Source organism: Lutjanus erythropterus, chromosome 16, assembly GCF_056507025.1.
Source record: "Lutjanus erythropterus isolate fLutEry1 chromosome 16, fLutEry1.hap2, whole genome shotgun sequence".
In the NCBI taxonomy this organism is placed as follows: Eukaryota; Metazoa; Chordata; class Actinopteri; order Lutjaniformes; family Lutjanidae; genus Lutjanus; species Lutjanus erythropterus.
This window is the reverse complement of record NC_139332.1, coordinates 11047845-11060635: the sequence shown is the minus strand read 5'-3', so window position 1 is coordinate 11060635 and position 12791 is coordinate 11047845. Positions and strand designations below refer to the sequence as shown.

The window sequence follows — 12791 nt, the reverse complement described above, 5'->3', positions numbered from 1 at the left end:
AATGTGCAGAACTCCACTTATGTATTGTACAGTTTGCTGCAAGTCTGAGAAGAAGGTGGATAAAACAGGATTGTCCAAAAAATGTCACTGGAGTGCCATAACAAGAGCAGACAACATCTCCCTTACATGGTAACTAAGAGGGCTGTCAACAGCCCTTCCTCTAGAGCCTTCCAACATGCTTGTATTAAAGATGAACTATAAGGAAAGTCAGGTATTACATTGCAAAAATCATGCAGCTGTCCATTGTGTACTGTTGTGCAATTCCTCTTGAAGTGGTGAACGGGATTGACCTTGGTATGCAGTACCACACAAACAAAGTTATTTGGTAACCATTATTAAATAAAAGAATTTGTAGAAGGGCAAGGACTTGCAGACTTTGTAGGGTTCTGACCCATCAGTAAAACTAACCTGCAATGAATTGAATCCTGCAATCAGACAAGCGAAGGAAGTCCACTTCCTCTGCTCTGCCCCTTCAGGTTCATCTGTTTCTGCATAGCTCCGGGGCTCAGAGGTGCCTGCTTTCGTTCTGAGCAAAACATACAAAGCACAAGGCTCAGGAAATTGGCCTTTATGTCGGCACCGTCAGGTCCCAACAATTATATTCCACTGAGAAAAGTGGTAAACCCCAGGCCTTTCGGCTTTTTAGTTTTGCATTCTTTCACTAAACCACACTCTTAAACGTGGCTTGGTGAAGACTGTCTCGCCACTTCAGTTTGGCTTGCAGAATCCCATAACTACACTGTTTTTTGTTTTTTTTTACCCCTTGCTGGAAGAACGAGCACATTAGTACATGTCTGAGTTTGCAGCAGATTGTAAACAGTTGTGTGTCTGTGCCAGATGACAGCAGCAGTCCAGCGAATGTAAACTGGACCATGTGCGTCCCCCTGTCTGGTTCACACCTCCCGCTGCCTGCCTGTAATGTAGCAGTGAGGTGTGTTTTTCCACTTCACAAACATGTGTGGACTCAGTCGTGCGCACGCACACAGTCCCATGTAAACAACCATGAGCTCTGCCCTAACAAAACCTTCTTTTTGTTCTCATGAAATAATCTGTTTTGTTGTTTCAAAATATAAAAGAAAGCGGGGAAATAGTTGTATGCGTGTCTTTCTAGGTATCTGTCTGCTTTTGAATCTATTGGTCTGTCATGGTTGAGATGACAAGTGCTGCTTGATGCATAAGCACATTCGTCCCCCTGGCACTCGGCCATCCTGGAATTTTTTTTCTCTAACTTCCAGCAAACATGATCAGCAGGACTGTAGACCAACTAGGTCAGCAAGTGAAACAGAAAGACAGACAGTAGCTCTCATTCCAGCTGAGTCACACATTGCTGAACACTGAACATCATACAGACATGGCTGCCAACTCACCAGCTTGCAGAAAAAAAAACCCTATGACATTCGATAGAGCTGCGATGTCCAGAGACTGGAGTATCTTCAATAATTCTAGAAAAATGGCCGACATATTTGTCTATTTTAATATTAAAACGTAATCTACTGGTGCAGCTATTGCAGTTTGTTCTAGATAAGAGCATTGGCTAGATGCCTTTATATAAATATTTTTATAAATCTAAGAGTATAAAGAGCAGTGCTTCACCAGCACATATATATTTCTTCCTGGCAAAAACAAATATTTAATTCCAGCTGTGACTTTAATAGTGTGCATGTAACAGGTTCAGCAACCTTTGTCTTGGACTTATGCATTGCTCTTGCTTACTCCCTGCCTGACACACAAACTACATCTTTACACCAACAACATGACAAACAGAAGGACAGGTAGAACGTTTTCTGGGCTCCCATGTGGAAACCAGAGCTCACTTCCCTTGGCTCATTGAAAACAATTAACTCGGGGCAATTAGCCGTCACTGCAGGGTGGATGGAGCAGTCAAACATGTGCTGGGCCACATTGCACTGGGGAGTTGGGTGTTATGTGGCATGGACATGGAAAAGTATGTATAAGAGGCTAGTGTGTCAGTGCAGGGCTGAAAACAACTTAACAAATTTGTTGATTGAAAATCAATACATTCATAGTATTTGTAGTGCAATATATTAATACAACGTATAGGCTAGTAAGATACATATAGTTTTTCAGCCATGGGCCATTAAGTCCCTGAATTTGGTGGCCAAAATACATTTTTGGTGGCACAAATATAAAATTAATACAGTAAAGGCAATTTTACACAACTAAACACAGCTTTCCTTAACTGTGACACTTGTGTTGCCCACTTTTCCCATTAATTATGGCATTGTTTCCAATGAGGTTGAGGAAACTGGCGGCACACACCACAGTATGTTACATCCTTAGAAATGTCATATGCTAGTCCTTTGAACTCCTTCTTCCAGTCACTCCAAATTTTTTGTGGTCGTTTCATTTTTTCATAGTCCTCCTTTTATGTTTGTGGTTGTTCTGTTAGTATTGCATTAACAGTTTGAGTAGGCTTAGCAAACCCATATGACCATGACAAGATGACATAAGAAATGTTTTTGTTGAATGTAGAACTAGAAGGTTTGAAGGAACTGAAACTGTAATGTTTGGTGTGTTTGCAAAGTCTTGCAGAATGGGGATAAAACTTGTTAGCCACAGGGGAGTCGCCTACATGGTTAATGGTGAATCTTGTGTTCTGTATCTTTCTAACTATTACATAGATTGCCATGAAATTGTGTGCAGACATTGTCTCCTGAGGCAGAATCCTACTGACTTTGGTGATTCCCTGACTTTCCTTTCAGCTCTACCATGATGTTGACATGTTGTGTTATCAGTTGTAATGGTATTGGAGTTCTGAAATTCTTTGGTGATCCTCTGACTTCTCCTCTAGCACCACCAACGGGTATAGCAGACAGATTATCACCATATTTTGTTCAGATGTCCAAAATTTCCAGACAATGTATTGTGTTGACTTTGTTGATCTCTGGACTTTTTCTTTAGCAATATTATTAGGTTGACATTTCTGGTCTTTGATGAAGCATCTCAACAACTATTTGATGGATTGTTGTGATTGGTACAGACATTCTTGGTCCCCAGAGGATCAGCTGTAAAAAACTTTGTTACCCAAACTTTTCCTCTCATGCCATTATCAGGTCAGAATTTCAAACAGCCTGATTCGTTGCCTTTGGTGTTAAGAATTTATTACTGTAGTGTTTCCTTGTCTCTCATCAGTCAGTGTGTTCCTTAGTATAAATTTTTTTTCCTTGATTTTTCTTTTTGCAAGTTTTTGTAGGTATTGTCTTTTGTCTATCACTGCTCATGCCACAACAATGAGGTTTATCTTCTCCTGATTCGAAACAAAGACTTTTTGTGTAGCAGGTTGACAGAAGAACAAAAGCTTTGGCTTTTTGTTGTATCTGTTGGCAAGTCAACAGATAATTAATTCAGTTTAGTATTTCAAATAAGGTTTATTTATTAAAAAAAATGATCAGAGTTTGTAAAATAACGTTGCCATACAGAAGGCGTGTGAGTTCAGAGAGCAGAAGTGCCCAGCTGTAGGATGGGCTGAGTGACTCCATGCGTTAATAGCCCATGACAGCTTTAATGATGCCATATGTACAAAAGGTGTGTGTTTTTTTTGTGTTTGGAGACAACGGGGCCATCATGGCTTCCTAGAGCCTCCTGAATATTTAACTTACAACAGAATGGCTTAACAAAGAACTGAACTATACCCTCAGGTCGAGAGACATTTGGTGCTGTTTGGGCTACATAACCATTAGGAGTATTGAGTAGGACAGCTTGTCATCAAACTTCTATCTCTGCCTTGTTTGTCACGACGAATGGATGGCTGCTTCACAAACTGCTGCAGCTCGCACGCCAGTGGTACCCACACAGACAGTGTTGCTGCTATGAGTTTTGAAGAGAGAAGTTAAACTGTAACTTTATTCACTCAATGCTGACATACATTTTGTTCTACTTTTGCGCTACTATCATTGCAACCTGAATGCAGCATGCATGTGTACTGTAAAACATCACATTTTGGACATTGCCAACAAAATATTAGCCCACAATTCATCGCAGTGCAGTTCAGAAAGAGTGACCAACAGTAGAAGTTCCCTATATTGAACACTTCTGACCATTCCATTATTAGAGATTTGGCCATTATTAGGATCTTATATCATTTGTGCCTGGATGATGGCAGCCTGATCAATTTCTCATGTGGCCCCCCATGAAAAATAATTGCCCACCCCTGCTCTAGATGAAGTGTCCCTGCTCTAACCTGTTACTATGTGCGCTGCTCACGTAGGCAGTGTGGAGTTGTAAGTGAACCACACCTCTGGACTAAGCATGAGTGGTATCTATTTTTTCATACCTTCATACCTTTCCGAAATGTTATCGTGGTATACAGTATTATGGTGGTATTTATGTTAAATGGTTCAGCTTGACTGGGCACCATTGTACTGTGGTACTCCTTTAACGTAGGTTGAGCTGGTCATCACAGCGACGCTGTTCCTGCATACAGGAGCTCTACTTCAGTCTTGAGAAGCTGCAGGTTTCATTCATTGGCAAACTCAAACCTACGCTGTCCATTTTCAGTGCCGCTGCTGTACGTTTACCGTCAGAGTGACACTTCACTGCTCACCTTTTCCTCCACTCAGCATGCATTCACTGTCACTCACTGCCACGACAGACAGTAATTAGTCTGATATGATTCATGTTCCCTGAAGATATACTCTGGTATGCCATAATACCTATAAATATAAAACATACTGCCCAAGCCTACTCTGTAGCCTGCTCCTAATTTCTGCTTGACGCCAGCAGCTCAAGGCTACATTAACTGCTACCACCATAACACACCCTAATATCTGACCCAACTTGTTGGTAGTTGAGTTGCATTGTGGGTCTTGAAAGCACCAGGTTATGACAATAAAGAAGAATGTGTGGAATAAAAAAAATCTCTGTGCAACCTTGTACTTGAGAGGAGGCTTTTGAGAGGTCATTGCTATATTAGGGTCAGTAGCAGAAATATCAAATAGCACAGCAACAAATGATTGCAGTCAGAGAATAAAACCTTAAAGCTGCTTTTATGTTGGAAGGAAGGGAAGATGTGTTATACCAGTGAGTTCAGTGCTGCAGAAACATTTTTTATCACAAATTTCAAATCATCAGTGGGTGATGGGCCAGTACTATCATAAAACAAATGGCTCCCCTCTACCCCGCCCCAGCTCATTCTCATGCCACCTCCTGAGAAAATGTCAGCGGATCCTCCCAGATGGATTCGTTAAGCTCAGATGATGAGTGCACTGTGCGTCAGCCGTGGGGGTGGTGAGGCAGGGAGAGGCGTTAGAGCATCATAAATCACCCCCATTACTGTTTATTTATTAATACAGCCCTGCAGTGTGCACCTGGGCTCCTCCGGAGAGAGAAATGCACAGGAAAGAAGGGAAAGACGGGGCAGGAAGGGAGGAGGGGGTTAGATATGATTCCCCAGAGTGGTCACAAAAAGCACATCAATGTAAAGAAGGAGGAAAACAGTTGAGGGGAGGGCAGCATGATAAATGAAGGCGCAGCTGAGCAAATAGGCACAGGGAGTGAGAGATTGATGGATGGATTGATGGATAGATAGTTGAGGAGAGGAATTCCTCCGGGACAGGAGATTACTGTAAGGCAGGCCGGGAGGTTGATGAGAGGAGGAGCGATGAAAGTGCAGGATGAAGAGATCCACCCGAGGTCCGACAAGGGGGAGGAAGGGGCTTAAAATGTCACACAGTTTGAATTTACGCTGGAGGCCATGACTTTGTGACCCTGTTAGTACACACCCACGCACACACCCACACACACACACACACACACACACACACACACACACACGCACACACACACACGCGCACAGTACACAGTCTCACACCACATCTCTCTCATTACACAGTAAGAGAAAAGGCGTGACAGGTCAGTCAGCTGACTTCTCATCTCTAGTGTGCCACACTGGCTTCAATGCACTTTATTTCAGTGACAAGATGTCAGCTGTACTCCGTGACCTCAGGCTGAACCTCATACTCTGTCTGCAGAGTTGGCTTATGATATTTCCTACCTCACTATTTATGCAGTGAAACCTCACTGATGTTACACAAAAGCCAAGACCCTAATCTGATAACACAAAATGCTCAGCAAACCTTCAAAATTTCTGAACAAATGTGTTGTTTCCATGCATTTGACATGCATCATCCTTATCAAGAGGCTCCTGACAAACCATCACACTAACCAACTATTTGACCACATAAGTTTGCTTCTGGCATTTATATGCACGGTATGTCATTTCTAGGGCTGTAACGATACATCAGTCTGGATCGATATATCGTTTTGATGTTCAATGATCCAATATTATCGATGCAAATCTAGTCATCTTTGAGATACGCCTTTATTTTGAAATTCCCATGGCATGTCTGTGTTATAAATGTCTGGAAGAGTTAAGTCAGAAAATTGTCAAATCACAATTTTTTTTGTAAGTTGATAAAATGTGTTAAATGGACATATGACATCATCTGATATTGATTGCGGGAAGTGAATTGAATTGAAATCATACCATGGCAGACTTTGTGATATCAGCAAATATTGTTGTTTTCCAACGAATCGATATAAAATCATACTGGGATGAAACTTGTGATTTACAACCCTAGGAGTTTCAGCCACAAGGGGTCTGTCACATCATAACAATAACAAAAAAGTAAGCTGAGTTTGATAATGTTATCAAGTAGTGCAGGATCAAAGTTTTATTAATGTTAATGTTTCCTCTAGTTCAGAGGCTTTCTTCCTCAGTTTGTTTCCTCTGGAAGTTAAAGCAACTCATAGCAAGTAGAAATGTACTGTTACCTATTTCAAAAATCAAATCTGCATAAACTTTTGGAAACTGGCACGGTTGTTTACATGGGTTTGGTCTCCCTGGAGGTTACACATTCCTGGCAAAGTTTCTTCAGTTGTCTCCACCCAGTATCGCAATCTGTGCTATAATACCTCAGCCTTTGTGCTCTGGCTGGTCTCAGTGCTGCTGCAGGGATGGTGGTCTGCCACTAGAAATCACCACACTATTAATAAATGAAAGACTGGCCCATTGCCTAACTAGAGCTCTCAAGTGGGAGGATAAAAGCAAACAAAATCAAATAACACAAAACCCCAGAACATTACTCGTTGAGTAGGGTTATTAGAAAAAACTTTTACAATATCTTGCAACTATGTAAATTCTTTTTTCTTTGAAATATGTTATATATAATGTATGTTCCTATATGAATAATGTTGATATATACCAGTGATATGTCCACATATTGGCAGTATATACATAACTGTAATATATCCAGGCGTCTTCATAAATGTTTCCCTTGAACATTAGCACCTTAAAATAAGAGATGACAGAGATGAAATGACATCCAGATTGATAATAATAACTAACTCTACAAAGAGTTTAAGTAAGGTAGATGGGTAACTATCAAAAATATAGGCGCAATACTTTTGTTTTGGTTCCCATCATTCATAAGCTGAAGCATAGATTTAGTCAGTGAAGGCAAAAGGTTTAATTTGTTAATAAAAAACCTCCCTCTCACTGTCTAATTTGAATTCTAACATATTTTTGTGATGCTTCTTCAGGACTGCTTTATTAAGCAAATGAAAATTTGTTTAAAAGGAAATTGCTAAAATCTGTGTTAGTGAGCACTTCTCCCTCTCCCTTTCCAAGAAAATCCATCCACCTGACAGGAGTGACATATAGAAATGTTGAACAAACAGCACGATTATAATATATACAAATAATGCAATAACAGTGTGATTATAATATATACATATAACACCATAACAACATATAACACCTTGGCCTGGTCACAATAAAGGGACACTGTAAAATGTGCAGTGCAGTTTTATCTTAAAAGAAAAGACATTTAGGCATTGAACTATGGGCATTTCACACAATAGCAATAAGAATAGCAAAGTTGTATCAACTTCTGCTAATAAAGACTGCATGCAATTGAACATGCATTTAAGGATCTTTTGATTTGCTGTTCATTTTTTATTTGTTTTTTTCAGCTGAGATCTATCTAATCTATATTCCCAGCATTTTCTAACATTAGGTAAGTAGTGTGATATACGAGTATTGATATATAAACATGTATACGTATTGGACATACAGTAAACTCAAGGGTTTCCTAACCAGTGCGGGGTGATTAGGACACGGCTGTTAGCGTGATTGATAGCTGGTTGTTTGTTCCTTCCTGAAGGCACAGATGGAATGTGCTCCTCCTCCTCCTCTCCACCCTGCAGGACATGCAGGCATATTATTCTGCTGTATAGGAATGTACAGTATGTTCAAGACTTCAAGTAATAACTGTTGGACAGCTGGCTAAAAAGCCACATGAATATGAAATGGTCAATAATTACAATGATTAATAGTTACAATAACAGAGGAATGTTAACAATGTGACTGCTCATATTTCTGTGTGTCTGTTCTCTGTCTCGTCAGATCGGACTGATGTCTGTCACGGTGTTTCCTGTGCGGCTGCTGCTGGTGTCCTTCCTCATGCTGCTGGCGTGGCCCTTCGCCTTCGCGGCCTCCCTGGGACGCTCCGAGTTTGTCATGGAGCCACGGTCATGGTGGAGGAGGTGTGTGTGGTGGATATTTGTTTGTGTGTGCGTGTGGGAAAGTGTTAACGTGTGTGTGTGCTAGTAAGACGTGTGGAAATTATATGATGAACAGAGCTAAACAAACAAGCCCTTTGTGAACTGCAGTCTTGGATCCGCTGATTGTTTATTGATGTCAACTGAAAATGATGTCTGCTCGTTTCGTTCATGAATATACAGTGTTTATAGGAGTTATGTGAACCTGTTTGAACTGAGAAAGACCAGATTAAAGCAACATGTCATTTTTGGGGATATTGTTTATGAAACTGGAAGAGTTTTTGGGGATTGATAATCCTAAAACATTTTTTTAATGCTGAAATTGACTGTTTAGATTTTTAACTTTCATTACAGTAATCATGTTTGTGTAATAAATATACACAGAGGAAGAATTGCAGTTGTGGAAGAAATATTTTGATCCTTAAGTTAAATTTGCAATACCATATTGTGAAAATAAAGCAAAAGTACATAAGTATTATCAGTGAAATGTTCTTAACATATCAAAAATAAAAGTACACATTACCCAGAAAAGTGGGAGAATTTGCTTAAATCCCTCACTTAAGGCATCCAAAGTACCCAAAATGTTTAGTCTCAGGAACTAGTTTTAAGGGATGTTAAATGCTCTTTCAGCCTGCTGTTTCCCCTGTGAAGATAAGGCAAATTGGTCGGCTGAAGAATGAAAAAGCAGCTTCTGTTTTTACACATCATTTTTTGTGTTTGACAATACCTTGTCAGTGGCCCATCTGTCGTATGCTTTCTTCTGATATTGATGTGTTGGAGCATAATAAATAAAAAGCAAACTGGTTTGCAGCTGCAGATTTTTGGAAATGGTGGCTGAAATGAAATGCTGCAAGTACTTGACCAATCAGAAATGTTCAACACTGAAAGCTCCACCCTCAAAGTTCATGTACTTTTGGAGATTTCTCCCTCCCAGCAGGGACTTTTTGGTTATAAAATAATGTACCAGGAACTTAATGTAGACCCTGGTTACTGCGGTGGAAACACGCTCAGTTCCTCCATAGCTTTCTCAGGCCCTGAGGAAAGTTCCTGCGGTGGATGCAGGCTTTAATCCTTCAGTTTATCAGAAAAAAATTAAAATTTAAATGAACCAAATTTGGAGATACATGGTTTTCACTAGAAAGGATTGATATGAAAATGTGTCATTTCAAAACTGAATGGAAACTAAAGCTGCCAGACAAATGTCAGATTAGTGGAGTAAAAACAGGAATGTTTTCCTCTGCGGTGTGAAGTGAGGATTGTAATTATTAAGTTGTATAAAATGGAAATATTCAAGTACGAGTACTTCTAATTTGTACTGAAGTATAGTACTCAAGTAAATGTTCACTCCACCCCTGGAGAGTAGTGGCATAAATATTTGTGAATGGTGTCTAAGACTGACGTTGAAGGTGACAGATTTGGTCACATCTCTAGACAAAACATTGTAAAAAGCTAAACACACACTTTGCATCAACTCTCTGTGTGTCTCCTTCATCAGGTTTATAGATGTGTGTCTACGAGTGATCATGCGAGCCATGTGGTTTTGTGGAGGTTTCCATTGGATCAAGGTGAAAGGGGAGCGGGCAGCGCCCTCAGAAGTTCCCATCCTCACTGTGGCGCCACACTCCTCCTACTTTGATGCCATCCCAGTCACGATGACCATGTGCTCCATAGTCACCAAACTGGAGAGCAGGAGCATTCCTGTCTGGGGCAGTGAGTAATTCACATCTTCTCTGTGATCCACGCATTTATACAGAGAAATCAGAAGAAGAAATGAAGGGTAAAAGAAATATAATTTATTGCACAATTACAGGACATTTTCTATTTAGTGCAAACTGCTGATTCACAGTTTGAAATGTGAAGTAGAAAAAAACACAAATATAAAATGACAAGAAGTTAAAGCCAGATAAAGTTGTATTTGAACTTTTATGCTCTTTTGAACTGCTTACAATATGTTTTCGAACTCTGTATTTAGATTAGATTCATATTCTGAGACAGACGCTACATTCAGGCATGAAGTAGCACGTTGGCTGATCATCCTTTACATTTTGGGTCCATGAATGTTATTGCAGATGTGGACAGTGGACAGTTTCTTCCTGCAGCTGGAAACTTTTGGAACCACTGGGGCACTAACATTTGTCTAACCAATCGGGTCTGAAATTCATGGGTATATCTTGGCAAAAACCAGTAAAAAATTATTTGGTAGTACCTCCATCATAATGTACATGATACTCCCCTTCATCTTACACTGCATTGAACTCTGTGGTCTTGTGTCCTCTGATTTAGCTCTGATTGGAGAAGTGGTTGCATCCTGATTTTATTTCTTTTAGGTCTGTTGGTACATCCAAATGTCTAAGTGTATCTAAAAGTACTAAATTATCCTACTACGATTCTTAATTTAACCACATTTAAATTAAGGGAACTTAACTAATGCTTCCTTTAGTTGAAAAGTTCTGAACTTACTCAAACATTTTTTTTCTCTCTTGTTCTGACAAACATCCAAAATCTTTCTCTCTACTGTCGTCCTCCCAGCTCTGATCAGCTACATCAGGCCAGTGTTTGTGTTTCGGTCGGACCAGGACTCCAGAAGAAAAACTGTGGAGGAGATCAAGCGGAGAGCTCAGTCTGGAGGGGAGTGGCCACAGGTAACATACATGACAGTGCACATAAAGGCCTGTTCTACGTAGAGTACCGTACACCGAGCAACAGTGATCTAACCTCTGCTCACATCGCATGGGAATTGAAAGGTGATAGCATAAATACAGTCACACCCAGTGGACACAGATCAAGACCAGTTTAAAAACAATGAGTGAGAGCCAGATTTGTGTGTGTGTGTGAACCTTAATGTTCATGTGTTTGTTCCAGATCATGATATTCCCAGAGGGGACGTGCACCAACAGGTCCGGTCTCATCTTATTCAAGGCTGGTATGTGTTCAGTCCCCTTCCTGCTTTAGGCATCGCGCGCGTGTGTGTGTGTGTGTGTGTGTGTGTGTGTGTGTGTGTGTGTGTGTGTGTGTGTGTGTGTGTGTGTGTGTGTGTGTGTGTGTGTGTGTGTCCTTCCCAGTGAAGAATGACCCTACAGAAATTTTATTAAAAACATATATCTTTCTTCTTTGTAGACCAAGAAAACATATTCCCTCTTATCTAATAAAATTCCCATCAGCCTTAGCTGTACTTTGTGTTTAATGCTAATTAGCTAATGTTGCTAAATGAAGATGGTGACCATGGTAAACATTATATCTGCTAAACATCAGCATTTTAGCATTGTAAATGTAAACATGTTAGCATTTTGCTAAAAGAACCGCTGAGCTCAGATCAAACTTTATTGTCGACGCATGGTCTTCACCTATGCACGTCGACCTACAAGTGTGCAAGAGTTTTTTGCTCTTTTTATTTTAGATTCTTCAGTAAGTAAGTAGCCACCTTTTGCTTTGATGACAGCTCTGCACTCTTGCCAACACTGATGACATAAACCATTCAAAGCAGAGATGGCTCAATACCACTTTTTCATGTCAGATACCAATATCGATACTGCAACCTTGAGTATCTGCTGATACCAAAGCTAAAAGTTTAGCTAAGCATTTATGTGGTGTTTAAGGCCAGTGGGTCATATCAGATTATACTTTTCCCCCTCCCAATGTCTGATCCAGAAATTTTGGCCAGTATTGGGCCAATTCCAATACTGAGTATTGGATCAGCTCATCCATAATTCCAAGTGTTATCATGTTATGTCTCTTTTATGTGCAAGTGACCATTGTGCTTCTAGATAATGTGATTTAATTGTTTTATTAATTGAATTACTCCTCTCAGCTTCTGAATGTCATCTGATTGTAACTGTAATACTATAAAACAACAAAACATCTGAGCTCAGTTGATCCATGTGCAGTATGTCAGTGTGTGAGAGATGGGATGTCCTTGATTAATCACTCGTCTTCAAGTCAGTGCTGATATCCTTTGATATGCTTGCAGTCTTAAAGGGAACTTGGGCGCTGTGCCAATTACCGATTAAACATCACACAAGTAGGCACTTGGCTTGTGGGTCTTGGGACAGACCCCTAGTCTTGTTCAGACTACACATAACTGCAAAGGAAGCCAGCATCTCTTCTGTCCGGTGGCTGATGTATTTAGTATATCAAAAAGGCTTGGTATTCTCCAGAAAAGCTGACAGAAAAAATGTGAAAACCACAGCTCCGAGCAGTATTTGCAGCTGTGG

The 12791-nt window shown here is 40.3% G+C and overlaps 1 protein-coding gene across 1 annotated transcript in view; it reads left to right on the top strand.

Annotated features, from left to right (window-relative positions):
- lpcat1 (lysophosphatidylcholine acyltransferase 1) overlaps positions 1–12791 on the top strand; it is a 29135-nt gene that overhangs the window by 3220 nt on the left and 13124 nt on the right. The window contains exons 2-5 of the mRNA XM_084739350.1: positions 8426–8565; positions 10076–10290; positions 11110–11222; positions 11443–11503. Coding sequence (XP_084595476.1) covers positions 8426–8565; positions 10076–10290; positions 11110–11222; positions 11443–11503 — 529 coding nt within the window. The remainder of the gene's footprint in view (positions 1–8425; positions 8566–10075; positions 10291–11109; positions 11223–11442; positions 11504–12791) is intronic.